This window comes from Monodelphis domestica, chromosome 5, assembly GCF_027887165.1.
Source record: "Monodelphis domestica isolate mMonDom1 chromosome 5, mMonDom1.pri, whole genome shotgun sequence".
NCBI classification, from domain to species: domain Eukaryota; kingdom Metazoa; phylum Chordata; class Mammalia; order Didelphimorphia; family Didelphidae; genus Monodelphis; species Monodelphis domestica.
In genome coordinates this window covers 269,511,631-269,538,411 of record NC_077231.1, presented here as the reverse complement: position 1 = coordinate 269,538,411, position 26,781 = coordinate 269,511,631, and the positions used below count along the sequence as shown (strand labels likewise).

General features: G+C 37.7%; 1 protein-coding gene across 1 annotated transcript in view; it reads right to left on the bottom strand.

Annotated features, from left to right (window-relative positions):
- The window catches only part of CUBN (cubilin), a 299,720-nt gene that overhangs the window by 97,287 nt on the left and 175,652 nt on the right, over nucleotides 1–26,781 (bottom strand). The window contains exons 33-40 of the mRNA XM_001377343.4: nucleotides 23,778–23,891; nucleotides 19,289–19,399; nucleotides 17,990–18,118; nucleotides 16,043–16,175; nucleotides 10,594–10,799; nucleotides 8,578–8,762; nucleotides 5,331–5,526; nucleotides 1,409–1,606 (exon numbers count right to left, since the gene is read on the bottom strand). Of these exons, the coding sequence (XP_001377380.2) occupies nucleotides 1,409–1,606; nucleotides 5,331–5,526; nucleotides 8,578–8,762; nucleotides 10,594–10,799; nucleotides 16,043–16,175; nucleotides 17,990–18,118; nucleotides 19,289–19,399; nucleotides 23,778–23,891 (1,272 nt within the window). The remainder of the gene's footprint in view (nucleotides 1–1,408; nucleotides 1,607–5,330; nucleotides 5,527–8,577; nucleotides 8,763–10,593; nucleotides 10,800–16,042; nucleotides 16,176–17,989; nucleotides 18,119–19,288; nucleotides 19,400–23,777; nucleotides 23,892–26,781) is intronic.

Genomic DNA, 26,781 nt, shown 5'->3' with positions numbered 1-26,781 from the left:
AGCCAAACTGCCTCATGCATTTTCCCAGCAGCTTTCTGATTCCCAGGAGACAAAGTGATTCTCAAAAGCAAGGAAAAACCCTTGGGGTTACTTCATTTTGGCTCTACATGGTACAGTCCCGCCTGTCCCTTTATTTATTTGTTTTGAGAAAGACTTCTCTGACAGTTCCTGCTGTCTTTTTAAAAGAAAAAAAAAACTGGCATCCAGTTCTTTCTGGCTCTGAAACTCAAAGGCAGAGACTGAGAAGTAAAAAAGCGACGCAATGATGATGTGTGTTCATTGAAGCATCTGTTCTGCATGGCTTTTACTGCTTAAGGCCAGAAACTTAAGCCCAAAAGAAAGGTCGCTTCTTAACCTCAGATCCCAGGGCTAGCAAAGTCTGAGACCAAGAGACAAAACATGATATCAGTTATTTGGGATCATTTCTTCAGCCTGGACTTCCTTTTTTAAGTGTTTTTTGTTGTTGTTCTGGCATTTTGGCCAGGCAGATGTATGAACTATGAACAGCTGCAGGCTAAGCTGTCTGAACAGCTGTCTAATGATAGGAAAAGCAATGTGGGGCCATCTCTAGGAAGACAAGCCCCATCAGGGACAGGACAGCAGAGAGGAAGTGGGCTGGCAAAGGGGTGCTTGAGTCTGCCATTCTTGCATAGAGACTCTGCACCACCAAGAACTACCTTAGTCAGAGGGACAGAGAGAGAGAGAGAGAGAGAAACAGAGGGTTCAGGTTAGTGAGAGAGAGAGACAGACAGAGAGAGAGAGAGAGAGAGAGAGAGAGAGAGAGAGAGAGAGAGAGAGAGAGAGAGAGAGAGAGAGAGAGAGAGAGCTCAACATAACAGGGTAGGGTAAGGTGTTCTCTTTCTGAAAGTCTCTACTATAGTCTTAAAATTTATGAACTTACTGGCTCATCTTCTAGTTTGTCTCAGGAAGGAAAGAAAGAAAGAATCTATTAATATATTTCATTTTGAGTAACTGGATCAATTTTTCTCTTAGTGGTTGTACTACTTTTGAAATTGCCTTTCAAATTGACACTTTTGTATAAGTGAGAAGCCCAAGAATGTGGTTGAATCTTGAACATCATTGGATCTTGAATGTGAAGCTAAGATCCCTAGCTCAACTTAGGCAAGTTATTTAACTTCTCTGAATCTCAGTTTTACCATGTATAAAATGGAACTAGTATAATACTTGTGTCTACCTACTTCATAAAGTTGTTACGAAGATTAAATTAAATGCTAATGTAAAACATTATGTAATCACAAAATGTTATATAAATGTAAACTGTTTTCATCACCATCATTATTGTTTAACAGTAAATAGACTGTTCAGCTTTGACCATTTAGTTTCTGATAGAAAAGCAATCAACCAATCATAATATTTCATCAAATGTCAAGTATCTTTATTTTCTTACCATCTCTGATCACAAGCCTATCATAGGTACATGACTGTTGAGATTCGATGTCCAGGGAAAGAATGTTGAGCTCAACAGTGGAATCTGGGGCATGGATGACCCAACTACAATCGGCCCCATTGTTATAATTTTCAGGCCACCTGGGAGAGTAAAAGAACCCTGGAGCTTCCCCACTTCTTAGGTAACCACCACAAGCACCTGGGTGGAGAAGAAAAAACTGATAATCACCTCTGTCAAGAAAGGAAATTGCATTTCTTCTGTCTTTGCTTTGAAGTAACAGTCTATATACTAAACTAAGATAATCAAGTAAGAAACATTTCTTAAAAGAATACATTGAAATATTTTTTAAGAAATAAGCCAACAAGAATGCACTAAATGTGGCAATCAAATAGTATAAGTTATAAAGCCATTTTGTTACCTTACATGGAAAAGAAGAAAAGAAAAAGAAACAATGTCTAAAGTGCCTGGAATACAATTCTTGGGTTCACACAGAGATTTGGAAGGATCAAAGGATTTGTGATCTAGAGCAGGGAGGGGAACTTAGCTGCTATCTATTCTAACTTCCTGAATGTAGAGACGAGGAACTGAGTACCAAAAAGGTGTAGTGAATTACCTGGCTCTCACCAGTGGGGAATGGCGGAACTCAGTTATTTTATAGAGACAGAATTTTTTCTGCTGACATGAATCCCTACATGGTCCTGCCACTCTAGAGAGGACAATTCACTTTCTCCCAATGCACTAGAGGACAGGAAGAATCATTAGCTAACTAATAGTCTTTCTCTCACCCTTTCTTGGTGACTTCTATACTTCCTGATATGACTGTGAAAATATTCCAGCCTCCTACTTGCTCTATCTTTAATCCTATGACCTCCATATTGACTTTACTTTGGTCACCCAAAGGTAATATCATAACATAGATCTTGCTCCATTCAAAACCACTCTACTTTGAAGCTCTTCACTCTGATCCCCTTTCCTTAGCACAGCCTCCCAGCCAATCTAAACCTGAAAGGAACCTTGGTCATCTTCTGGAGTCCAACCCAAGCAAATAAATTGCCTAAGCTCACAAAGGTAGTACTCCTCAGAGACCATATTTGAAACCAAGTCTTCTGGCTCCAGAATCAGTGCTCTTCCCACGGTACCAAGATGCCTCCCTTTCCTACTACCTTGCTTACTGCCTCCAGGTAGCTCTATGAAGCAGTTTGGAGGAGTCATAAATTCAAATACAGCCTTAAGGTATTTCCTAGCTGTGTGCCCTTAATCTCCGTATGCCTCAGTTTCCTCGGTTATAAAATGGAGATATCTCACAGAGTACTTGACAGGGTTTGGCACATAATAGGTGAGTACTTAAATGCTTACTTCCTTCCCTTCAAGCTGAAAAGGACTCTGGAATCTGACCTTACCCCTCCAATTAAATTGCTTTCTCAAAGGTAGTCAATGATTTTTTTTTAACCCTTACCAACTGACTTAGATTTGATACTGAGTATTGGTTCCAAGGCAAAGAGCAGTAGGGGCTAGGTAGCTGGGATTAAGTGACTTGCTAGTTAGAGTCTGAGGACGAATTTGAATCCAGGGTCTCTTGTCCCTAGGCTGGGCTCTCTATCCACTGAACCACCTAGATGCCCCTGTTAATGATTCTTAATTGTTAAAGATCTGATGAACTTTTCTCAATTTCATCATATTTCATCATATTCATCAATTTTCTATAAAATTGGCCTAACTTCCCTTGGACTTAATTTGTTCATCTATAAAATAGAGGAAAGGTGTACAAGGTGATTTTTTAGGTTCATTTCAATTCTAAAAATCTATGGTGCTATTATTAAGCTCTCTGATTTTTTTAACATGTAAAATGAATAGTTATGGAGAAGGTATATGCTTGATGTAATGAAATCTTTTCATCATTTAAGGAAAAATAAAAAACATCTCATCTATAAATACTAAAACAAGAGTACACTCTACTATATATATACATATAACTGTGGGTTAACCTTGTTGATGTAAAAATGTAGACAGGTTAAGGTGAGAAAATAATCATTTTTAAAGGTGTCTAGTTTTATATTAAATCTAAAGGTTTCACTCCCCTCAATTAAAGGTTATATTCATAATCAAATATTTAAAGAGAAATTTGAAATATTACTGAAGAAATATCAGACAAAATCATGCTTTATTCAATTAGAAGAATTTAAAGGATTGGGCAACAAATACCCCATTCCTTCTATTTGCAGTTGGCTAGGCTTCTTAGAAGAAGGCACAAAAGACTCATATAGCCCAGCTAGCTAAATAAACTTTCTCTGAGGATTTGAGGTTTCAGTGTTTGTTTGTTTTTTTACTTTAAAAAATGTGGGCTAATTTTATCCTGAAACACTAAGGCTTAAGATCAGCCAGTGAGGGTGGGTTTATCTCTGAACAAATTTAGATTATAATGTGGATCAAAAAGATATGTCTTTTCTGGGGATCCTTAAGAATTTTTAGAAATTTCCAAAAAATTACTCGTATAGAGAAGATTTTATGAATACCAAGTCCTCAATTCACTTTGAAAAACCAAGAAACTGCCTAATGTACTCAGATATGTGCCCAGACATGATTATTCATAGAAATACAGCCAGAAGGTATCTCTGAGATAATCTTGTGTAAATCCTTCATGTTATAGATAAGTAAGCAGAAGCCCAGAGAGCCTTTACTCTGGTGGACTCTTGGTGTGACTGGCCAGTACCTTCCCAAACCTTCATTTAAAAGATGCTTGTGCTGGCCATCATGCTCTTTTCAAACCCTGATGAGTCCTTTATGACTCTACCTTTCTTTCTCCTCTTCAGTTGCCTTTTATGTATTGCTTTCTTCCACTAGACTGTAAGTTCCATGAGGACAGGAACTGTCTTTTTTACTAGGTCATCCAGAAATAAAGAGCTTGACCTAGAGTCAAGAAGACTTGAGTTCAAATTTAGTCAACTTTAACTAGCTGTGTGAACCTAGGTATAAGGAAACTAAGGTGGAGAGTAACTAGGTGATTTGCCCAAGGTCACATAGCCAGTAAGTATCTGAGGCAGAATTTGAATTCATGTCTTTCTGAGCTTTCTGGCTGCCCCCCTTTGCTCTCTCTCTCTCTCTCTCTCTCTCTCTCTCTCTCTCTCTCTCTCTCTCTCTCTCTCTCTCTCTCTCTCTCTCTCTTCTCTCTCTCTCTCTCTCTTGTCTGTCTCTCTGTCTCTGTCTGTCTCTCTGTCGCTGTCTCTATCTGTCTGTCTGTCTGTCTGTCTGTCTGTCTGTCTGTCTGTCTGTCTCTCTCTCTCTCTCTCTCTCTCTGTCCCTGTTTTCCCAGAACTATGCATATAAATAACAGAAGCAGCTCTCTTGATTCTAAAGCTAGATTCTAAAGCTAGAGCTCCTGGCTTTACCATCAGACCTGTTAGTCAGGCATCTAACTCAGCCATGTGAAGACTTTCCACTGGTGGAAAGGCTGGATAAGAACAGTTTGTTTCAATAGCCAAGAAAGCAGTAGAAGTGGGTGGTGTGGAATACTCAGAACCTGGTAAAACAATGAAGAAGCCAAGGGCATCTCTTGTATTCTAAGCCACCAGTCATCTTGGCTTTTTTCTTGCCACTGGACTTTGGTGAGTGTAGAAGAGAGAGTATGGCCAAGGACTTTGTGTCACACTGTCTCACTTGAATCCAATTTAAGAGTGAGTAAAGACATCACCAGTAATGTCATTTTGGTCGTCTTCAAGTACAAAGGCATCAACCAACCAATCAACATTACCTGTTCAATGAACCCAAGAATATTTGGACACAGAAATAATATTTTTAGGTAAAGCTTCATAGGTACACTTGACTTGCAGATCTGACTTGATAAATTCTTTAAAATGATGATTAATGCATATATCTATCTTTAAACAATAAATTCAACTGTGTGGGGTTTTTTTTAGATACAAACCTGTAGCAATGGTAGGTGCAGCAGGTCTCAAATGAGATTCTACTGCATACCACTCCAAAAGAAATCCCTTTCTTGAGATGGAAGAGTCTGAGAAGAACCGAAATGTAATAGAGTTTCGAATGGAGGTGAAGGAAGTTGTTTGTGTCCCACAGTAAGTTCCAATAAGTCGGGAGTGAATGTTGGGACCATCATAGATCTAGGAAGATCAAATAAAAAGTATGACAAAAAGGCATTGACTTTAGACAAATTTTGTCTCCTTTTCATAAAGGAAGAGTAAATGGGGAGTTGTTTAGAAATCTCACACTGTGAAAGTCAAAATTAGATAGCAAAGCTTTAAAAAATTTCAGTTAGCTGATTTAAACATAAATAACACATACAGCTAAGTAGCATGGAATGTTTCTATAAGAACCTGGTAAAATATTTTAAACTATATGCTTATTGGAGAAAAGACATCAATAATTTCAAAAGCTCAACCAAATTAGGAAATCTCTTCCATTTCAAACAAGAGCTGAAATAGGGAAGGACTAGAATCAAAGTGGTTTTCATGTATACATGTCTCCCTCCTCCCACAATTCCCTCTCTGTACCACTTTGGTAAGCAGACAGAAGAGAGAGTAGGGATTCTTAATGTATGAGTCTGTGTATAAATTTCAAGGCATCTGTGGGCTTGGATGGGAAAAATACATTACTTTCATTACCTCTAACTGAAAGTTCAACATTTTAATCATGAATTTTAAAAAAGAAAACATTATTCTTAGCAAGGCTTCATAAGTTTCACTAGATAACAAAAAGTTCTACTAAACATACACACACAGGAAGAAAGAGAAGGAGCAGGAGGAGGAGAAGGAAGACAGAGAGACAGAGAGACAGACAGATTGACAGACAGAGACATGAATAAAAATGGCTTGACTTGAAGAAAAGAAAAAGAGAGAGTGCAGAAAGGTGCTTCAGTGTGATTTACATGTTTTCAAAAGTTTGAGATAGCCTTAAAGTCTCCAAAAAAGTTAGAGATTTATCCAACAATCTGTATACGAAAAACTAAATAGATCAAAAGTGCCCATTATACAGACTACTACATGAAATTGAATTAATTCATTAGTTCATCTCTTGGGGATAGACACTGCAAATGGAAATTGGATACCTTCAAAACAAGAGACAGAGAGTTGGCAAAATGGAGTTTGGGAAATTGTGCAATGTTTTCAATAGAATTAAAGCTGTTGCCCAGTACAAAATCTTCTTTTAAACTCAAATGCTATCCCAATCACGTCGAACAAATAGGAACACCTTGACTGTTGAAGAACCACAGTTATTAGCCAAAAGGTAAAGGAGAGACTCATAGTGGTCTCTATTTAGGCTGCAATATCTTTTTTAAAATGGTCAATGTACAAGTAGAAGTACGTGGTATGTCTTCGAAGGGAAAAAATGATTAGAAAAAGACATGTATTGTTTATGTAGGACTGTCCTGAAAACCATGAGATGTAAAAAAAGATTGAATTTGTCATGAGTTTCCTGTATATACACTGAATTTCCAGGTTAACTCAGAGTAAGACAGAGAGACAAAGACATCCAGAGATATAGAGATCAGTCTAGAAAAAGTTGCTATATTTGGGATGGGGTAGTTCTCAGGAGCAAATGGAATACAGTGTATGTTTGTATATTATGTGTTAATGCTTCTCTTTTTATTACATTTTATCTATTGCAATTAAATTTTATTAGGAAAATGAAAGTAGAATGGGAATGGCAACTATGAAAGGAATGTGAACAGAGTGATTTGATTGGTGAAGACACAAAAGTCTCTGGTAAATGTCAGGACCCAGCCTAGACTAACTCAGGTGATGGAACCAGGGAAGAATGAAATCAGCAGCTCTGAAGATCCTGATTCAGACTGAGGCTGTTTAATGTCCACAATACCCAATCTGCTTGTGGTGGCTTGGCCTGGATCTATACCTAGTGTAGGTATGATGCATATTAGTCATGTGTAACTCTTCATAAGTCCTGCCACAGTACAGAGATAGGGAATGTCTAATGAGGAAACCCTCTATGTCAATGCAGGTTGGCATCTACTCTGTACTTTATCGTCTAAGAGAATTACCTGGCAGCACTTACAAATTAAATGAATCGCCCCAGTTCCCATAGCCAGCATGTCTACTGTCAGCTACAGAAGCTGCTGATTATCATTTTTTAAAAACCCCTTACCTTCTGTCTTAGAATGGACATTAAATATTGGTTCCAAGGCAGAAGAGGAGTAAGGACTAGCAATGGCAGCTAAGTGACTTGCCCAGAGTTAAGAGTATTGCCATATGTCCAAGAGCAGATTTAAACCAAGGTCCTTCCTACTGCAGGTCTGGCTCTCTATCCACTGAGCTACCGAGCTGCCCTTATTGTTTTTATTAATTAATTTGTGTGTTACATTAAACTTCCCAAGTATCTCCCTTCCTCCCTGAATGTATGAATAAAAGAAAGTATGGATTATTTTTTAATAGTTCATCAGGATAAAACTTAGATAAAACAACATGAATGCATGATAATGAAGCCATCAGATACAACTGCGAATGAATAAAAACAACTATACGAGTATTTAGAATCAATATTTAACAGTTATTGCTTAGTATTCTTTTTTAAAATATTTGCCATGGAGGACAATTTCCCCAGTCCCTTTTTCCTAGGACAAAGCACGAGGGGGTAAAGTCAAACTGTATAAAATTATGTAGGTGAAAGAATTGCTTTTCACTCCTGTTTAGCCCTTTACTCCATTTCCACACATGTGTTTGTACATAAGGTCACAGTTATGTTCAGTAGTGATGCCACTGGGTGTCGTTTAGTGAGTCTTGCTAGTATCCAAGTACAATCCATGCTGCACCAAAATAATTTCTCCCCATCCCTGTAGAATGTTTATTATAGCCTTCTCAGTGCCTTTTCTTCCCTCGCCAGCCCTCCCTTCCTCTTAGGAACTTCTCTATTTGCTTGTTGAAGCCCCTAATTTTGACTAAACAAAATGAGAATCCAGGAGGAGGCTGTTAAGGAAAGGTATTTCCTTCCTTTCCACTCTCAGATGGGACCATTTGCTATTGACTTTTAGTGCTGCCCTCTTGTTCTTCTTCCCAGTGTGTCCAACCTTTAACATTATTTTTGAGTAGATAGTCCCGGCTGGTTGGAACATTCTTGCCTTGTGAAGACACAGCCTTGGTTTCTTTGGCTATGGCTATTTCGTCACAATTTCCAGACAGTGGATGCTCTGGGATACTCACCATTAATTTGTCAAAATAGCAGCCATATGACTTTTCTAGGTCCATCTCCAGGATTGTGCCATGGATAATTTGAGAGTCATTCACATTCACTGTCCAGCGATAATCAGAGTGATGAGGGTAATTTCTGGGCCATAATGGAGAAGCAATTTTCCCGTGAGATCCTACAATATTATCATTGCCAAATGCTGGGGAGAAAGAGAGGGTGGTAAATCAGTCTTCCTTAGAACGGGTCTCCAATAAAATCAAGGAAACAAAAGGCAAGGGGTGCTGAAAGGGATGAACTTTTAATTGACTGCGGATTCTTTATTGGATGCTAAAAAATACTGCCTTCCTGGGCTAGCTATTAAATCCTAGGGAAAAGGGTACTGCTGTGAACAGCGCTGTCTTCTCTAAAGGCTACCCTTGAGGACTCTGTGTCGAGAGACTCTGGCTGTGTGTGTGCGTTTAGTCCCCTGCCCTTAGAAGAGCAAAACAAGCATGGCCATACTTCCTGATTGAACCTAAGGAGCACAGGATTGAGATCTTAAAGTTATGTCTGTTAGCAAGCATTTGTTAAACTTTTATTATTTATTCAGTAATACAGAGCTACAGTTTCACACTTGTTGAACTAGGAGACATGAATACATCTACTATTATTAATAATAATAATATTTCTAATTCATTGTGGATGTACAAGTCGTTTTCCAACAAGAAAGTGCCCAAACTCCCAGTCTTATAACCATGTTTTCCTTGTTCATTTATTTCCTGGTATCTTCCAAATTGAGACTTTTTAGGATCACATATTTAGAGTTGGGCTTCATAATCTGATTCAAATCCTCCATTTGACACAAGAGAAAACTAAGGGGAATGATAATAGAAATAATAATAATAATAATAATAATAATAATAACAACATTCATATAACATTTTAAGGTTTGCAAAGTGCTTTACAAATGTTTTCTCATTTTAGCCTTAGAACTATCCTGAGAAACATATGCTACTATTATCTCTATTTTACAGTTGAGGAAACTGAGACAGAGGGAAAAGTGATTGGCCCAGAGTCCAACAGCTAGTAAATCTGAGGCTGGATTTGAACTCAGTACTTCCTGATTTCAGGTCTGGTACACTAGCCACTATGCTACTGAGTGATCTAGACTTATTCAAGTCCATGCAAGCACAGTTGGACTTCAAACCCAGATTTTTCTGACTCCAACATCAGTGTTATTTCTATTCTACCATGAAACAAAACTAATAAAAATTGGAGATCTAAATTAGTAAGTGGCTTCCTTTCTTTAGGTGAAGCACTATAGTGCTAGGGATGTGAACTCCAAAGGATCTAAGTCTATCTCTTAGCATCTCTGTGACTTTGGGTTCGAGATAGACTCTTACCTTCTCTCATCCTCATGTCCTCTCCCATAAAATGAAGGGGTTAATCCAGATCATTTTGAAGTCCCCTCCCAGCTCTAAAGACATGATACTAAAAAACATCTCAATTTGAAAAATTCTAGAAAAGACAGTTATAATACTGGGCGTTTGGGTATTTTTCTGTTGACAAACTATGTGAGCATCCACTATGAATTAGAAGCAACATTAGTAGTAGACATATTCATGTCTCCTAGTTCAAAAGGTATAAAATTGTAGCTCTCTAGAATTGAAGAAATAGAATTGTTTTTTATAAATACATACAAATCAACATTGCATCCTGGTATACTGCCCTTTGCTCCACATATCTTCCTGAAACAAAATTTACATACTCTTAAAAATGAAGATGAATAAGAATAAAAAAAAATCTCAGGAAATAGAATGATAGCTCTGGAACTTTATTATCCTTGAAATCTAATTCGTTTCCTTAAATAGGTCTGGTGGGTAAAAAAAAAATCAAGAGTACAGACACAAGAGGATTATAATTTGAAGAAACGATGATTTCTGCCTGAGCAGACTACTGAAGATGTTTCACCCTAAGGATGCAAGTTAATAATAATAAGTTCAGCTTTGAGAAACGCAAGTTAAAAGTCATCAACATACAAATTCACTTACTGTGGACAAATGTGGCCTGAAAGCCTATGTCACTGCCTGAACCATCCGAGACAAATTTGATCCACAAGTTTTGTCCAATAATTGATGTGTAATTGAAGGATGAAGAGTGTCCACAATACCGTCCAACCAGGTGCCCTGTGGCATTTCCTTCACGGATCTCCAGGTAATCTTTGGTACAGTCCTCATTTTCTTCTAACTGGAAAGTTCTGGTTTGAAAGAAAGAATAATCAGATTAGATCTACCAAGCAAACATAAGGAATGCCTATTTTCCCATTTCCTATATTCTTAAAGTCCCATTTTGGGCAATTAGTACAAGCTTCTAAAAAAGGCATCTTGTTATTGAAACAAACAAACTCATGAGGCATAGTCGGAATTTTGTGGTAGAATAAGTGAGGAGAAAGGAAGAACACAAAGGAAAATTTAAAGTTAGGCAGAAAATAGAAGGTAAGTTCTTGAGGGTGGTATTCTTTATTCTCTAATTTTGTGTAATTCTTGTTTTGTACTCCAAGGATGATGACTATGAGCTAAAATAACTTGGGAAATGGATTAGCAGTAAGGTTCTGTTTCTTCCTTCTGTGGTACAGACACTATCAGTGATGGGTCTGGAACCAAAAGGACAAGAGATTATGTTGTTTAGTTTTGTTCCATCTACAACTGGTCCCAGAAGGAGTTAAAGGGTACGTTTTGGGGGTTTCTTGGCTATATTAGACAGCAGAGAATAGTTTCAGCTGTCTTCAGCTCCTTGTACTTCCCAAAGAAGTCAACAGGGAAATGTCCATGGAGGCACTAGCAAATCACCAATTTGTCATTTCCCTTTTCCTTTCTCTTATCAAATTGATTACTAGCATTAGTCTCTCATAATAGACATGCCTGTCCGCCTTTCAGCGAGTGACTCTTGTTCACTTGCCTACATCCCAGTGGCTGGGGTCTAGATGGTACTCTGACTTCGTAATTAAGCCATCTGCACCCAGATCACCAACTGTGAAATTGACCGGAGATCTTTTCCCATGTTTCTCTGGAAGTGAAACTAAGATGATTTAATCTGCCCAGGAGGAAGATTAATTTAAATGGACCAAGCAAGCTACCTTCAGAAAACTCCCCTGTGGAACTGACAAAGATGGAACCAGAACCCCTCTAATGGATATGACAGGTGTTGGCTGGCTTTCTTAAGTACCAAAATGGGGAGAAGGTGAGCCTAATGGCTCAACTGGTATCCCATGGGAAAAATGTCATTAGACTCTAATTAAACCTTTTATTTAAAAAAAAATGTTTGAGTTCTCTTTAGAGGAAATAAAAAAGAACTCCATTTCAGGACATATGTCTGCGTGTAATTGTGTGTGTCTATATGCATGGTATATATACATATATATATATATGCACATATATCCTATATATATTAAAATTATGTATTACAATAATATATATTATAAAATATAAAATATAATTAATTCTATGTATATGTGTATTATACAGATATCCTTTGTCTATATGTAGTGTTTATATATACATATATACATATACACATACATCCTATAATCAAGTTTTTTTCTCTAAGAACTCAAATTTCTTTTTAAGTCTGATTAGAATCTAATGGGTATTTTCCCACCCTCTATTTCCCATGGGAAGGCAGCTCAGCCATTAGGCTTACCTTTTTTCCCCTGCTAGTACTTAAGAAGGCCAGCAAACACCTGTCATATCCATTAGAGTGGCTCTGGTTCTGTTTTTAAGCAAATCTCACTCATTCTCCCTACAGGCTTTGTTATGGGCACTTGCCAAAATGCTATACAGAATAAAAATAGTATGATTCTTGCTGTTTCTCATTATAAAATATCATTTATTCTTGAGCTAAAACGAATCCGATTTGCTTTTCCAAAGCATATTACAAATGTAAAAATAGTACATCTAGGACATTTCTTAAGTATTTAGCATACAAAATTCATTTTTCTTCCTGCAGAGTTTTGTTTCTTCTCATTTCTTGCTGATTCTGCCATGCCTTTCTTCTCTATTTTTTACCCCACCCTAACTATAACACTCACATCCCAATGTTTTTTTTTAAAACATAATCTGATTCATATGTTTCTGGTTCACACAACCCATAATGAACTAGATCCAGCTTCCCATCTGGATATACTTCAGTATGATTCAGAGTTAACCCTCAGGCCCTTCAATAAAGACATTCTTCAAAATTTAGCATCGATAATATTGAGCTTTTTGCAAAATAAATTTTAAACTCTTAACTCATTAGTCCAACACAAATGTTGATTCAGTTCGCAAAAACAATGTTTTGGATTCTTTTTTTTTCTGTACAATACCTTCTGCTCAATGTTTACTAAAGAAAAAATGCAAGAAGATTTCTTTTTCCTTCTTATTCTTGGGACAAAGTTTAAAAATCAGAACAACATGCCTCAACACTTAGTTTCTTTCTGTTCGAGTAGAAATTCTCATCCTTAATTGAAACATACAAGCTTAAATGGATTCAAAAAGTTTTGGAGATTAGGACTGAGTATTAACTTTGACATTTTCTTAATTTTAAAGGCAAATGACTCAGAAAAATAAGGATTGAATATCTCAGAAAGTACAGTGCCTTTTGAAATTAGAAAAGGAGTGAATCAAAGCATGATTTCAAGCAAATATCTGAGTTTTTTCTTAATATACATCATTCACTGGAGTAGCAAAGTGACTCAGTGGATAAAAAGCCAGACACAGAGTCAGGAGGACCTGGGTTCAATATTGGCTTTAGACTCTTCCTAATTGTGTGACCCTGAGCAGGTCACTTAATCCCAACTGTCTAGACAATACCACTCTTCTGCCTTAGAATAGGTACTTAGTATCATTTCTAAGACTGAAGATAGAGGTTTAAAAAGTACTCCATTCATTCAGGCTTTGGGGGGGGGGGGCAAGAACTAAATGCTTGCTGATTCTCAGTGCATTTCAAGCAGTAATAATGTCTTTATTTGATTAACTTTAGTATTCCATCAAGAACAAACTCTCTGCCATGTGAGTAATGAATCATCATCTGATTCATTTTTTTTTCTTTAAAGAAGCAATGGGGACTTTTTGAAGCAGATTGAGCCACAGAAACCCTGAAAACTCACTCCAACCCTGAACATCACCCATTGGGAAATTCTCTATCTTGATAATCTTGTCTACCATTTGACTGGAACCAGCCGGGTCTTGGTCTCCAGGCTGAAGTCTTGACTTTCCAGCATTTTCTCTACTATGCCCTCTGGATCAGTTACCTTCATCTCTCTCCTACCCCTTCTTGCCTCTTTTATGTGCTGTCTTAGTCTATTACCATGTAAATTCTCAGAGGGCAAGGGTTGTCTTCTTTTTTTTTCCTGCTTGTTATTTGTATTCCTTTTTACTACCTATGTGGTCCTGGGCAAATCTTTTAACCAGTTTGCCTCAGTTTCCTCATCTATAAAATAAGCTGAAGAAGGAAATGTTAAACTACTCCAGTATCTTTGCCCAGAAAACTCAAAAAAGGGGTCATGAGGAGTCATATGACTGAAACGACTTGTCGATAACAACATTTATATCCCCACTTGTTAAACACATTGCCTGACATATATTAACCACTTAATAAATGACTTAATTAACAACTTAATTATTTAATTAATAATTAGCCACTTAATAAATAAATAACAGATTGAAAAAAGGGCTGGTTGTATCATTTAATATGAAGAATATGGCATTTCTGGGAGAAGGAATAATTCTTATGCAGGGACCAGGTCAATTTTTCCTATTACAATATTCTTACTGCTAGCCTTTTTGCCTCAGTTTTCTCTACTATGGAATGGAAATTACAGTCTTCTAAATCTGAGCCCAAAATAGCTAGGAGAGTTATGACTAATGTGATTATAGTACAGTGAATCACTTTTTGAATATAAAAATATACAAGGAACAGGAGCTATTTGCTAAGTATTCCCTGTGTTCATGGTACCAAGTTAGTGTTACTGTTCAGAATATAAGACTTGTATCAATTATCACATGAATTTGTAGAGAGCTAGTCACAGCTATGATTTAAACAGTTAGTGAGGCTTCCCAGAGAGCCTTCCATGGTAGAAAATGATTCCTCTGGCTGGCAAATATTCACCCCATCTGTTCCACCTCCTAAGCTAAGATGCTGAATGACCATGCATCTATTGGATCATAGATTTAGGTCTGAAAGAGACCTCAGAGATTAGGTGCCCTTCATCTGAAGCCCTTCATCTTACTGATGAAGAAGTGAAAGCTCAAAGAGGTTAAGCCCAGACACTTTTCCAAGGTCATACAGGCAGTAAGTATGCGCCATGACCAGGACTCAAATCCTGGACACAAAGGCAATTCAATGGATTGGGCACCAAGCTTGGACATAGGTAGATTAGTTAGTTAGTTAGTTTAAATCCAGCCTCAGCTTCTTACTAGCTGTGGGACCCTGGGCAAGTCATTTTACCTCTGTTTATCTCAGTTTCCTCATCTGTAAGATAAGGATAATAGTAGCACCTACCTCCTGTGGTTGCTACGAAGATCAAATGAGATAATAATTGTAAAGTGCCTGGCACACAGTAAGTAATATATGTTAGTTATTGTTATTATTCATCCAGGATCTAGAAGTAGCTACATGGTGCAGTTGTTAGAGCACTCATCTTGGAGTCAAGAAGACCTATGTTCAGATCCAGCCTGAAACATTTATGAGCTGTGTGACTCTAGATGACTCATTTAACCTCATTTTGCCTCAGTTTCCTCACAAAAGTGGGTTAATATTATTATCTACTTCCAAAAGTTATTGTGAAGACCAAATAAGATAATATTTGTAAAACAGTACAGTGCCTTTCATATAACAGGCATTTATTTAGTACATATTCATCTCCTTCCTTTGAATGTGTCCAAAGTTCTGTACATTGCCTCCCTGGATTGATACCCACAGACATGACTAATGGAGTCAGACCCAAAGTCAGAGCAATGTCATACAGCTAGCAGGCTGCTGGCAGTGCAATACTATAGAGTCCACCATCTTATCACTATGGCCCAACACATTTTCTTTGCAGCCATGAGTATGGACAGGGTAGGACCAATTGCAATAATATCATTGGTGGAAGAGAACATTTCAAGGAGCTCTTCAAAAGCCCCCAGCTTAAAGAAGGAGGCAATTCTAGTGTTGTCTGAATGAGAAGAGTACAGAGGAGTCTACAGTGAGCTCTGGTCTCTAGCTTCAATAGCGTTTTGCTTGGATCTTTGTAATTATTGTAATTATTCTGCCTGGAATACTGTCTTGATAACAACAGCTATGACTGACAGATAAGAAAGCTAGCTGTAGATTCCCTAAAGTCCCCAACAACATTCTCTTTTCAAATTAAGAGACATAAATGCTTTTAACTGTATTTTCCAGTAAACAAAGTTTTTCCTGCCTGCTGACTTAACTGAACTAAACTAAACAGTGAACAATAAACTCCTGATGTGGATTTACATGAAAGACAGCTGCAGTTGGTTTCCAGGGGAACTAGGGATGTTCCAGATACATTCCATATTGGGGGGATAAATATCTGGGTAGCCAGGACTGTTGATGATGCCTTCTGCCATATGGAAAGTACCGCCACAAGCTGAAATGAGAGCCAGAGAGGGAAAAGGTAAAGACCAGAGGAAAGAACCAACTGCAAAACATAAAAAAGCCTGAAATAAAGAATTAAGAACACCAAAGGAGATTCTTTTTTTTTTCCTGTTACTCCATCAGTCAATCGATAAATATTTATTCATTGCCCACTATGTGCCAGGCACTGTGCCAAACATCTTCACATTTCTACTCTTCAGGTCTCACAGTAGGAAATCCATGGTATTGATGTTTAAAAGAAAAAGCACTTTTGTCGAATCCAGCAAGGAATAGGATCTCTGAAAAGTTCTTTTAGCTCAAAAGAATCAAGGGCAGAGAGGGAGGAGCCTAGACATTTTTTTTTTTTATCAAGGAAAAGGCAATAGGCACAGAGTGCTGGGTTTGGATTCAGACCTGGGCTCAAATGGTATTTTGGTAATTTCCCAGGTAAATGTGAAAAGATTACTGTCTCAGAGCCTTAGTTTCCTCAAATATAAATTGGAGGGATAATAATAATAATACTTGCATTATTTTCTTCAAGTGGTCATTATGAGGAAAACACTTAAAACCTTAAATATCCATATCATTGAGTTGCTGTTACTTTAAAGTCTTGTTCTCCCTGTTTGCTCCTTCCCCTCTGTCTCTCTCTTGGTCTCCCTATCGCTGTCTCTGTCTCCATCTCCCTCTCCCTCTCAGTCTCTCTCTCTCAGAAAAAGTGACATAGGTTGAAGATTTACCTGGAAAAAAAAGGGATTTCTGGGGAGAGAGCTTAGAGGTCAAAGAATATGGCTACAGTTTTCAAATACTGAATGATATCTATAAGGATGGATTAAGTGTTCTACCAGACCTACAGAGCAAGGAATGAGAGTTACTGTATAATGAATGGGCTGTACATTTTGTTGGATGTAAGGGAGAGGGGGAAAGAAATTCCCAAGAATCTAAAATGTATTGAGCTGGCTTAGGTCAGAAAAAGGAGAGATGGGATAACATAGAACCTCTTCATAGGCTGAAGTACATATGAGATGACCACTTGTTGGGGATACTGTGAAGCTGATTCCCTCAGGTGTCAGTTGGACTAGATGACCTCCGAGGTCCATTCTAACTGCAAATCTATGATTCTATGATTGGAAAAAAAAACCTATAGTGGTCTGGAATTGGTGTAAAGACAAGTAAATTTTATCTTTCCTTAACAAATATCTTAACAAGGAATGAGAATGAATAGGGTGGATCAATATTGAACAAGTCATTTTTATTCCCTCCATTTTGATTTTCTCAACAAAAATTTAAAAAATACAAACAAACCCAATGATATTTTGAAATATCATCAATGCAATTACCAGGTATAACTAGTGTTTAATGGAAACATGATTTTATAAGATAATTAAACCTGTGAAGATAGAGAGCATTTTAATAACAGATTTTCAGTGTAATAATGGAAATTATTCACAGGGCTTCCCTTCAAAGTTGCCTGCAGTCAGTCCACACATATTACAATAGAGAAGAGAACTGCTGTGACCATTCGATAGACGAAGGCTCCAAATTACCAAAAAGGCAAATTAGACAAATCACCTAGTTCAATAGCAACAGAACTGAGATGAATATGAATCCCAGCCATTGTACTCATTGACATCCAATAGCTAATGCAGTTAGGACTCATTCTCCAGGATTAGAAAATTTGTAGGAAAAAAAAGTCATAGAAAAATACTCAAGTGTAGAAAATGAAGAATAGCTTCCTCCTTTGTTTCTGAAAAAAAAAATGAAGCTGGAGTCCATTTTCAGTGTATTCCAATTCACAAGCTTGATCAAGTTGTTGTAAACTTGTCTTACCTGATGACGATGCGGCGTAAGTAGCATGAAAGCCCTCAAAATTGGCATTAGCATTAGAGATGAACTTTAATATCAAGGAATTGCTGAAAGACGTGATAGGTAGTGGCATAGTTCTGCCACAGTATCGGCCTACAGGAAAGCAAGAATACAGCATTATATCACACAGGGCAGGATATCATCTGGGTGGTTTGTCATTTACTTCTCCAACTTACTTTGCAGATGATGAAACTGAGGCAAACAGGGTTAAGTGACTTTCCCAGGGTCACAAACCAATAAGTGTCGGAGGCTAGATTTGAACTCACGAAGAAAAGTCTTCCTGACTCCAGGCTCAGAAATCTGTCTACTGCACTACCTACCTGATATTTACATAAGAATTAAAGGTCTGCGAAACATTTCACAAATATCTCATTTAAGGCTCACAAGAACTCTCTTGGGTCCATTTTATTATTATTGTCCCCATTTTGCAATTGAAGGAACTGAGGAAGAGAGAAAAATTAAATGACATGCCCAGGGCCACACAGTGAGGAAATGTAGCAGATCTTCCCAATTCTAAGAACAGTACTTTCTCCATTTAGCCACCTAACTGCCCCCTTTGTGTTATTGTTGTTACATACCATAAAAGAAGTATAAAAAACACAGAGTGGACTAAAGAGTTTCAAAAATGACTAAGCTCTGGGGAAAGGTCAAAGGAACCAGGACAGAAAGCAAGATAACAGCCTTTTTAAGAATAAGGGACTCTCTAATGCAGAGAGTGGCAGATGGTTGTTTACATGTCCTTTTGAGAATAAAACCAGAAGAAATACATTTAAATATCAGTGTAACAGCTAGAGGAGAGGTTCCTGACAAGAAACTTCAAAATTGCAAAGCCAAGACTCTTTGTGTCCTCCATTTTTGAAGTGCAAACTTCACTGCAACACAATGAGTATATGCAAAACAGCTAAATAACCCATGTTTCTGGAATAGTTTCTGTCTTTAATGATCCTAACTGTCTTAACTACTATCTATCCATCTAATGTAGCTTCCCTAATTATTTTAACTCTCCTAACTTGTTATCTTCATGAGCCTACCAGAAATCTTCTCCAGTAAATTTCTGCTTTGATCTTTCAAACTGGAAATTATATCCACTTTTGAGCAATTCTAACTTTTTAACACAAGATTTGCATGCTTAGCTTGGTCCGATGTTCTCTATAGCATTGGCAAAGGGTTCTGGCAATAGACTTACCATAAATCACTATTACCTTGAAAACAAATGGATGAACAAGTTCCCTAAAAATGGCATAAAGGCAAAGGATGCAATACCTTGGAGAGGGGCATCATAGTCACTTCCGTCCAAAATTTCTATAAAGTCTCGGGAACAGTTGGTGCTGGATTCAAGTTCAAAGTGAGTGAAAGAAAGGGTGATGTGGTTAACTGTAACAGAGAAGAGGACAGAGTTAAAAGTCTCATTGAACCTATTGGGAACAAGAAGTCTCCAAGTACTCTGTGGACAATAATGCTCCAGTGACCTTGTTGAATGATAAAGGGAGACATGCCAGGAGAAGTTAGGAGATGAAGGTTTCTCTTTGGGGCTGTTGGGGGGTGGAGGGACTCTTCAGATCACAGGAAGGACCGTTATCTCCTCACTAAGTTAAGCTTCTCTAAGGGCACCTCTACATAGGCTTGAGAGAAAGAGCAGAGATAGGCAGAAGGTCCAACAGCAGATGTACCTTCAGAATTGAGGTTCTCTTGGAAAAGGGAGGGCAGGGGACTATTATACATTTGTATGCCCATTGGCGGATTGGATTGGATTGGATTGGATTGGTGGTTGGGGGCACTTTACTCTTCAGTCCTTTTATGGTCCAAGGACTGTGCCAATGGGCTTCTCCTTGGATGAATACCCTTTGCAGCTTCCACAGTGCCTACAGTGAAGTACAAGGGGTGGCCAGTCCATCAGTAAAAAGAGAGACAGAAAGGAATGAATTGTCAGGGAAGAGTGCTCAAGGAGGATCATGGGATCCAAAATTTTAGCTCTATGGTGATTAGACTCAGACTTATCTTTCCTTTCCCATGAGTAATGCCTATTTTCCAATAGGTATTTTAGTTAAGAATAAAAGTTCTTTCCTTATATTCTGATTCTGTATGTGTGTGAAAGAAAACACAATGCCCTTCCTGTACTGGCACACACTAAACCATAGTTTTACTTATAAAGGGAAGAACCAATGCCTGAAGGTTCAGAGCTTAATAAAGGGAGCTTTGAATCCCTCCCAGGACTCTATGTGCCTGGGTACATTTTTCTTTTGTTGTTCCTTCAGGGGCCCTTATCTTCAGAGTGAGATCTTTTCCATCCACTTCCTTTCCTGGATGTGCCCACAGCTGGAGTCAGAGAGGTCCTTAATATAAATGGTTTGTAACTCATTTTAAAATAAATAACAGGCTGAAAAGACCAATGCTGGAGGCTGGGGTCCCTTATCTGAGGGTCTGACTCTGGCAAGGAACTCTCTGAAGCTCCACCTCCCTGAGCACAGATTGGCTGAAGATTACATCACTTGTTTCTAGTTTTCCCATGTCAAAGTCCCCACAAGGAACTGACATGAAAAGAGCCAGAAACTGGGTGTATGAAACACTGGATATTTAACAAGTTGGTTTGGATTGAAGCTTTTCACTGGTTCACGGTCCCATCTTACCCTGAGCATGAGGCAAGCACAGGTAGATAGATGTAAGCCCACCACAGTGAATAATTTTGGGGTTAAAGGGCTTCTTCAGAGGACTAGCTGAGCACAGCAAAGAGGAGGTATGCAGAGGGGGGTGATCTGTGCCATACATGATACAGCATCAAAATAGCTTAGCAGGAAATAAGGATCAGATGGCAAAGGTGTTTCTAAGAAGGATAGCAAGGTACTATATGGAGATGAGCTTTACAGTGGTCCTAATTTAAAGGAATGGAATGTCAATATCTTCTGAGAACTTCTGAAAAACTAGCCCTAGAAACAGAAGTGGTACCTCTCCCTCTCTTTGACCAATGGTCAGTTTCTATGATTGGACCATAGTAACTCTTTGACTTACTCTGTCAATGGGAACCTCATTATCTTTTATCAAGGAACTCACAGTTTTGTCCTATATATTATATTATAACTAGCCCTATGACTTTTGAAATATATCCTTCACTGTATCCTCGTTCATCTCCTGACCTCTTAGTTTGGGTAGTTCCAAGGGCTACAGGCTGGACTTTATCTCTTCTTTCTCTCTCAAAGATCTCATCAGCTCATCAGCACCATGAGTTCAAGAACTATTTCCCTGAAAGATGACCCCAAACCTTTCTCTCTCTCTAGACTATAATAGACTATATAAATATATAAAACATGTATAATTATATAATTTTGTGCACATACACATATACACCGAACTCCAAACATACACTAATATCTTAATGACATCTGAAACTCAATATATTTAAAATAGATGTCTTTATATTCTCCCTTCAAATCCATCCTTTCACAAAACCTTCTTATTTCCATTGAGGGCACCAATATCTAAATACCATTCCTTCTCATCTCCAATCTTTAATCCTTGACTTTTAAGGCTCCAACCAAACATTGTTTTTTTCAAGGGGCCTTTAACGGATCCCCAGTTGTTAGTATATCACTACGTTTTGGGGTACATATCCAATATTTGTTTGTGGACATTTTGTCTCACTTTAATAGAATGTAAGTTCCTTGAGGGTAGTAACTGTCTCATTTTTGTCTTTTTAATCCTAATATCTAGCATGTAGGTTGAGTTTTTTGTTACCATTTAGGTTTTTTTTAAACATATATGACAATATAATATATAACATAGCAATAATATAATACATATAATTTGTCTCTAATAAATTATAATAAATACATTTATACAAAAGAAACAAATTTTCACGACTATGTCCAAAAATTTATGTCTCATTTTTTTTTCCTCTCCTTCCTCTCCTGCCCCCTTTCCCCAAGAAGGCAGGTAATATGCTATTATTTATACATGTATTAGGGTTTACATATATTATGTCTATCATGTTGGGAAACAACATACACATTGCTTACTCTAGAGAAAAACTCAGGGAGGAAATAAAGTAAAGAATGGTATGTTTCAATATGGATTCAGGTTCCCTCTGTTCTTTCTATGGCAGTAGATAGCCTCTTTCATCCTGCGTCTCTTGGAGTTGTTCCAGTGGTTATCCATAAATGTTTGTTAAGTTGAATTAAAGATCTACACACCCAGAGTGCTGTCTTTTTCATTCCATATACCATAATTTTCTAATTTTGATTACATCATTCATCCAACAGCTATTTATTGAGTGTCGAATATAAGAGAGGAGAAATCCAATTTGTGCAAAGGGCAATTTCTGTCAGAAATCAGATGCAAAGAGAGATCAGGGGAGGTGCAAGAAGAAAAAATAATGAAGGTTCCAGGAAGGAAACTGAGGCAGAGAAAACTTCAACTGATCACACCTCACTTCTAGCTAGGAGCCAGGGAGAAGAAGCAGTTCTCTCAGGATAGGAAGAAGCTTAGACCAATTGTTTCCCTGTGAATCCCTGGACACCTCTCACTCAGCTCTCAACAAGAGCATAGAGCCATCAGGAAATATTGTGGCTAGGGACTTGAAGAAGCTGTCCACTGAGATCCCCTTTTCAAAGTTCTCATTCTCTATCTCTTTCCCTAACTTGTTCCTGAACTCCAGTACTCAAGCTAGTGAGCTCATGAGTAGGGACCAAACCAGCAGCTGGCCAGAAGAGGGATCAAGGCCAAGAGCCTTGAACCCCAAGACCTTAGGGGGGCCAGTCTGCCAGAGGGGACAAGTCAATAGGGCTTCCTGCTCACCTATTTCCCTTACCTGACACCCTTAATTCTCCTTCCCTGTGTGAACCCAAATAAATTGTCTACTACTTAGAATTAGGTCTGGCTAGTTTCTGATACTAGGAAAGGGGGCTGAAGATTTGGGGGAGAACCATACCTCTCCCCAAAAGGGAGAGTTAGCCCAAGATCCCAGGGATCCACACAACCAGACCCAAGGTACAAACCATCTCTCCTGGGCTGTGGAGTAATTCAAGTTTTTTTTTGGGGGGGGGAGTGGCAGTTAGTATACCTGAAGGATCCAGAGGAAGAAGAGTCCATCTTGGCTCTCGAGAATAGTTGGGGCCAAAAGGGGGGCAGTGTGTCATCGTGACAAAGCTTTTCCCTCTAGTTCTTGTCCTTCTCCCAGAATCATTCTCTGAGGAGATATACTCCTTCCCCCAAAAGGAAGAGAGGGGAAGGTCAATCTCTTCCCCCTCTCCATCCTCTCAACTCTTTCCCTCTCTCCCTCCATTTCTCCTGTGTGTTCTCTTTCAGACCATGCATTACACTAACACATAGCAGGGTTCTGTTGGATCACTGCTGCTGCCACCTCTAATCTCCTATATCTGATGCCAGGCAAAGTTGTATATTTTTCCTTTGGATGATCTCTGCATGTGCATGCCCCCCCCCTTCTCTCTCTTCTCTCTCTCTCTCTCTCTCTCTCTCTCTCTCTCTCTCTCTCTCTCTCTCTCTCTCTCTCTCTCTCTCTCATACACACATACACACACACACACACACACACACATACACACACACACACACACACACACTGTCCTCCCTGGCAGATTAGACCATTTTTGTTCTCTGCCTCATCAGGATGCAGGACTTCCTAAAGAAGCAGAGGAGGGATTTCTTATTGTTAGCACAGAGGAGATAAGGATATTAGTCATACAGCTAACTTTCCCACAGACATGTTTTTGTGAGTTGTTTTTTTTTTCTTTAAACTTACATGGAGGTTGAGCTTGAATTATCCAGCTGCAGTTCTGGTTGCTTTGGTACTTGGCCGGGAACAAAGGTGAGGAAATAGAACCAATAGAATCAGTGACTATGAAGCTTCCACAGGCTAAGAACAAAACATACACATTTTAATGTATTAATTATATATATTACACACATATAGGTGATAATAGGAAGAAAAGATAAAGAGATAGGGTGGGTAAATAAAGATAGAAAGAACGGATAGATAGAAAACATTAATAGACAAAGTATTGATAGACTGAAAGATGGAAAGGACAGATAGGACACAGAGAATAAAAGATAAATAGACAGAAGGGACAGATAGAAAGATCAAAAGCATAAATAGATAGAAGGACAGATAAGAGGGCAGATGGAAAGGACAGACAGAAAGACAGAAAGGATAGATAGGATAGAAAGAACCGAAAGACAGAAAGCAAAAATAGAAAGGAGCAACAGACTGATAGATGGAAAGGATGAATAGGACAGACAGAAAGACAGGAAGGATAGAGAGAATAAACAGAAAGACAAGAAGGTTGCATAAATATACATACATGATAGAGAGTTGCTACTAACTGAATCTATGGAAACTTCAGGGGCTGAGTGCTTTGGTGAATTAGAACCATGCAGACATTGTCCTGACTTCTGTGGTTGTCAGCAAAGGCAGTGTCCTTTACAGCTGCATATCAACCCAAGGGAAATTGGAAGGACAAGTGACATTGACAATAGTATTCCTGAATCCAGGGAGTGAGGAAGTAGAACAGAGCTATAGATTTGAGAGCAATCAATTGGCTGCATAATTACCACAAAGGCTAACTTTGATTGACTAACTCTATTTAATACATAAAACACTGCTGGAAAGGGATTCACTATATGAATAAGCTATTCCTTCAGGAAGGGGAAAAAACTAATAAGGTTAACAATGGATGAAGATCTAATTTACGTCATTTTAGAAAAATGTACTCACTTTATACATATATATATTTAATTATATACCTGGAGACTCACTTAAGATTTGCATTGTTACTAAAAACAGCATTAAAGAAGAGACCATTCCATTAAGGAAGAACTGATTTGAACACATTTAAACTTAATCTTTGGAAACAGTATCTCAGTTTTTGTAAGTTTTAGTTTACTTGTAACATTATATGACTAATTTATTTTATTAAGATGTTTCTGAAAAGTTGTAAAAAATAAATATTTACATATAACTATCTTTCTAGACCAACATAATTAATATTTTCATGTACTTAAAAGATATATGGAAGATGACTATTGTAAGGTATGAAAGGTCAATGTGTAGCCACATTCAATGACTTAACAAAATACAAAATGTCTTGAGGTGAGGGCTGATAGTATTTGTCAGTACCCAAGGATTATTTTTGAAAAGACAATGTATATTGTATAGACCTCAAAAAAGAAAACAACAAGGATTAAACTCCATCAGAATTCCATGACTTTATTATACTTTCTTACCGCCAATGCTAAACCAGATTCAGAGGCAAAACAAAATGAATGAATTTTTTTTTTTACAGAATTAAATGCCCATCTTTATAGTATGTTGCATTCTCTAAGAAATCCTCACAATAGTCACATAATTTTAGAAGCAGAGAGAACTTTAGGAAGTTCTAGTACATCTAGTACAACCAAATGTAAATAGAAAGACCTCTAGACTGAGACTACTGTAATGTTTATTGAAGTGAAATAGGTATGAAGGCAGGACTGGAATCCAGGTGCCCCTAATTTTTGTTCTAGAGCTCCTTGCATAGGGGAAAAACATAAAAGCATAAAAAGAAAATTGCAAATGAAGCCATGAATCTCTAATATACAGGGTTTGATTTTTTAAGTGCATAATAAACACAACATTTTACTTTGAAAGCTATCTTACTTGTCTGTGCTTCCTTCTAAACTTTTATCTGTTGTCTTCTGTGTACTTAAAAGAATATTTAAGGGGTCTTCCCCTCGTTTTTCTTTTTTGTATTACCATTGCTGCTCCCATTAAAATTTTTTTAACTGTAACAATTAGTCAAGTGAAGCACAGTCAAACAAAAATCTACAATGTGTCCATTTTGGAAATGCATGTATTTTTGCTCCTTAAACACATCACTTTTCTGTCAGAAGATAGATGGCATCTTTCATCAAAGGTTCTTTAGAGACATGGCTGGTCATTGCTTTGATCAAAATTCTTAAGTATTTAAAAGTTTTTTTAAACAATATTGTCATTATATAAAAATTATTCTTTTGTTTCTATCACCTTGTCTGAATCAGTTAAGTAAAGTCTTCCCAAGATTCTACAAAATCATCTCTTCTCTAATTTCTTATATTACAGTATTAATCTTTTACATTCATATGCCATATTTTGTCTTCATGATTACAATTCCCATTTTTGAAATTCATCTGAAGCATAATAAATTCTTCTTTACCCTTCTATTTGGACAGTATGAATCTTTAGGCTTCAAATATATTTCTTGAATACAAGAAATTTTTGGATTCTACTTTCTAATACATCTACCATGCTCTTCTGTTTTATGGGTAAGTTTAGCTTATTCACACTCATAGTTACTATTTCTAAATTGAGAAATCCTCTCTCTCATAATTTCTTAAATTGTTTAATTTCTTAGCACTATGCTCTCTCTCTCTCTCTCTCTCTCTCTCTCTCTCTCTCTCTCTCTCTCTCTCTCTCTCTCTCTCTCTCTCTCTCTCTTTACAAAGATGGAAGTAGAAGGAATGAGATCAGTACCAGTGGTTTTTAACTGGTATTCCACTCCTGACATATAGATATCAATATTCAGTAATCTACTTCTGTTTTAAATGCATATATGTACATGTATGCACACACAGAGCCCCAATCTACTCTTGTGTCTCTTCCCACTGGACATTTCAAACTGGATGTCTCAGAGACATATTAAATTGTACATGTCCCAAACTGAATATCTTCCATCTCCCCTAAACAAGAACAAGAACAACAAAAACCCTTCTTCTTCTGGACTTCCCTCTTT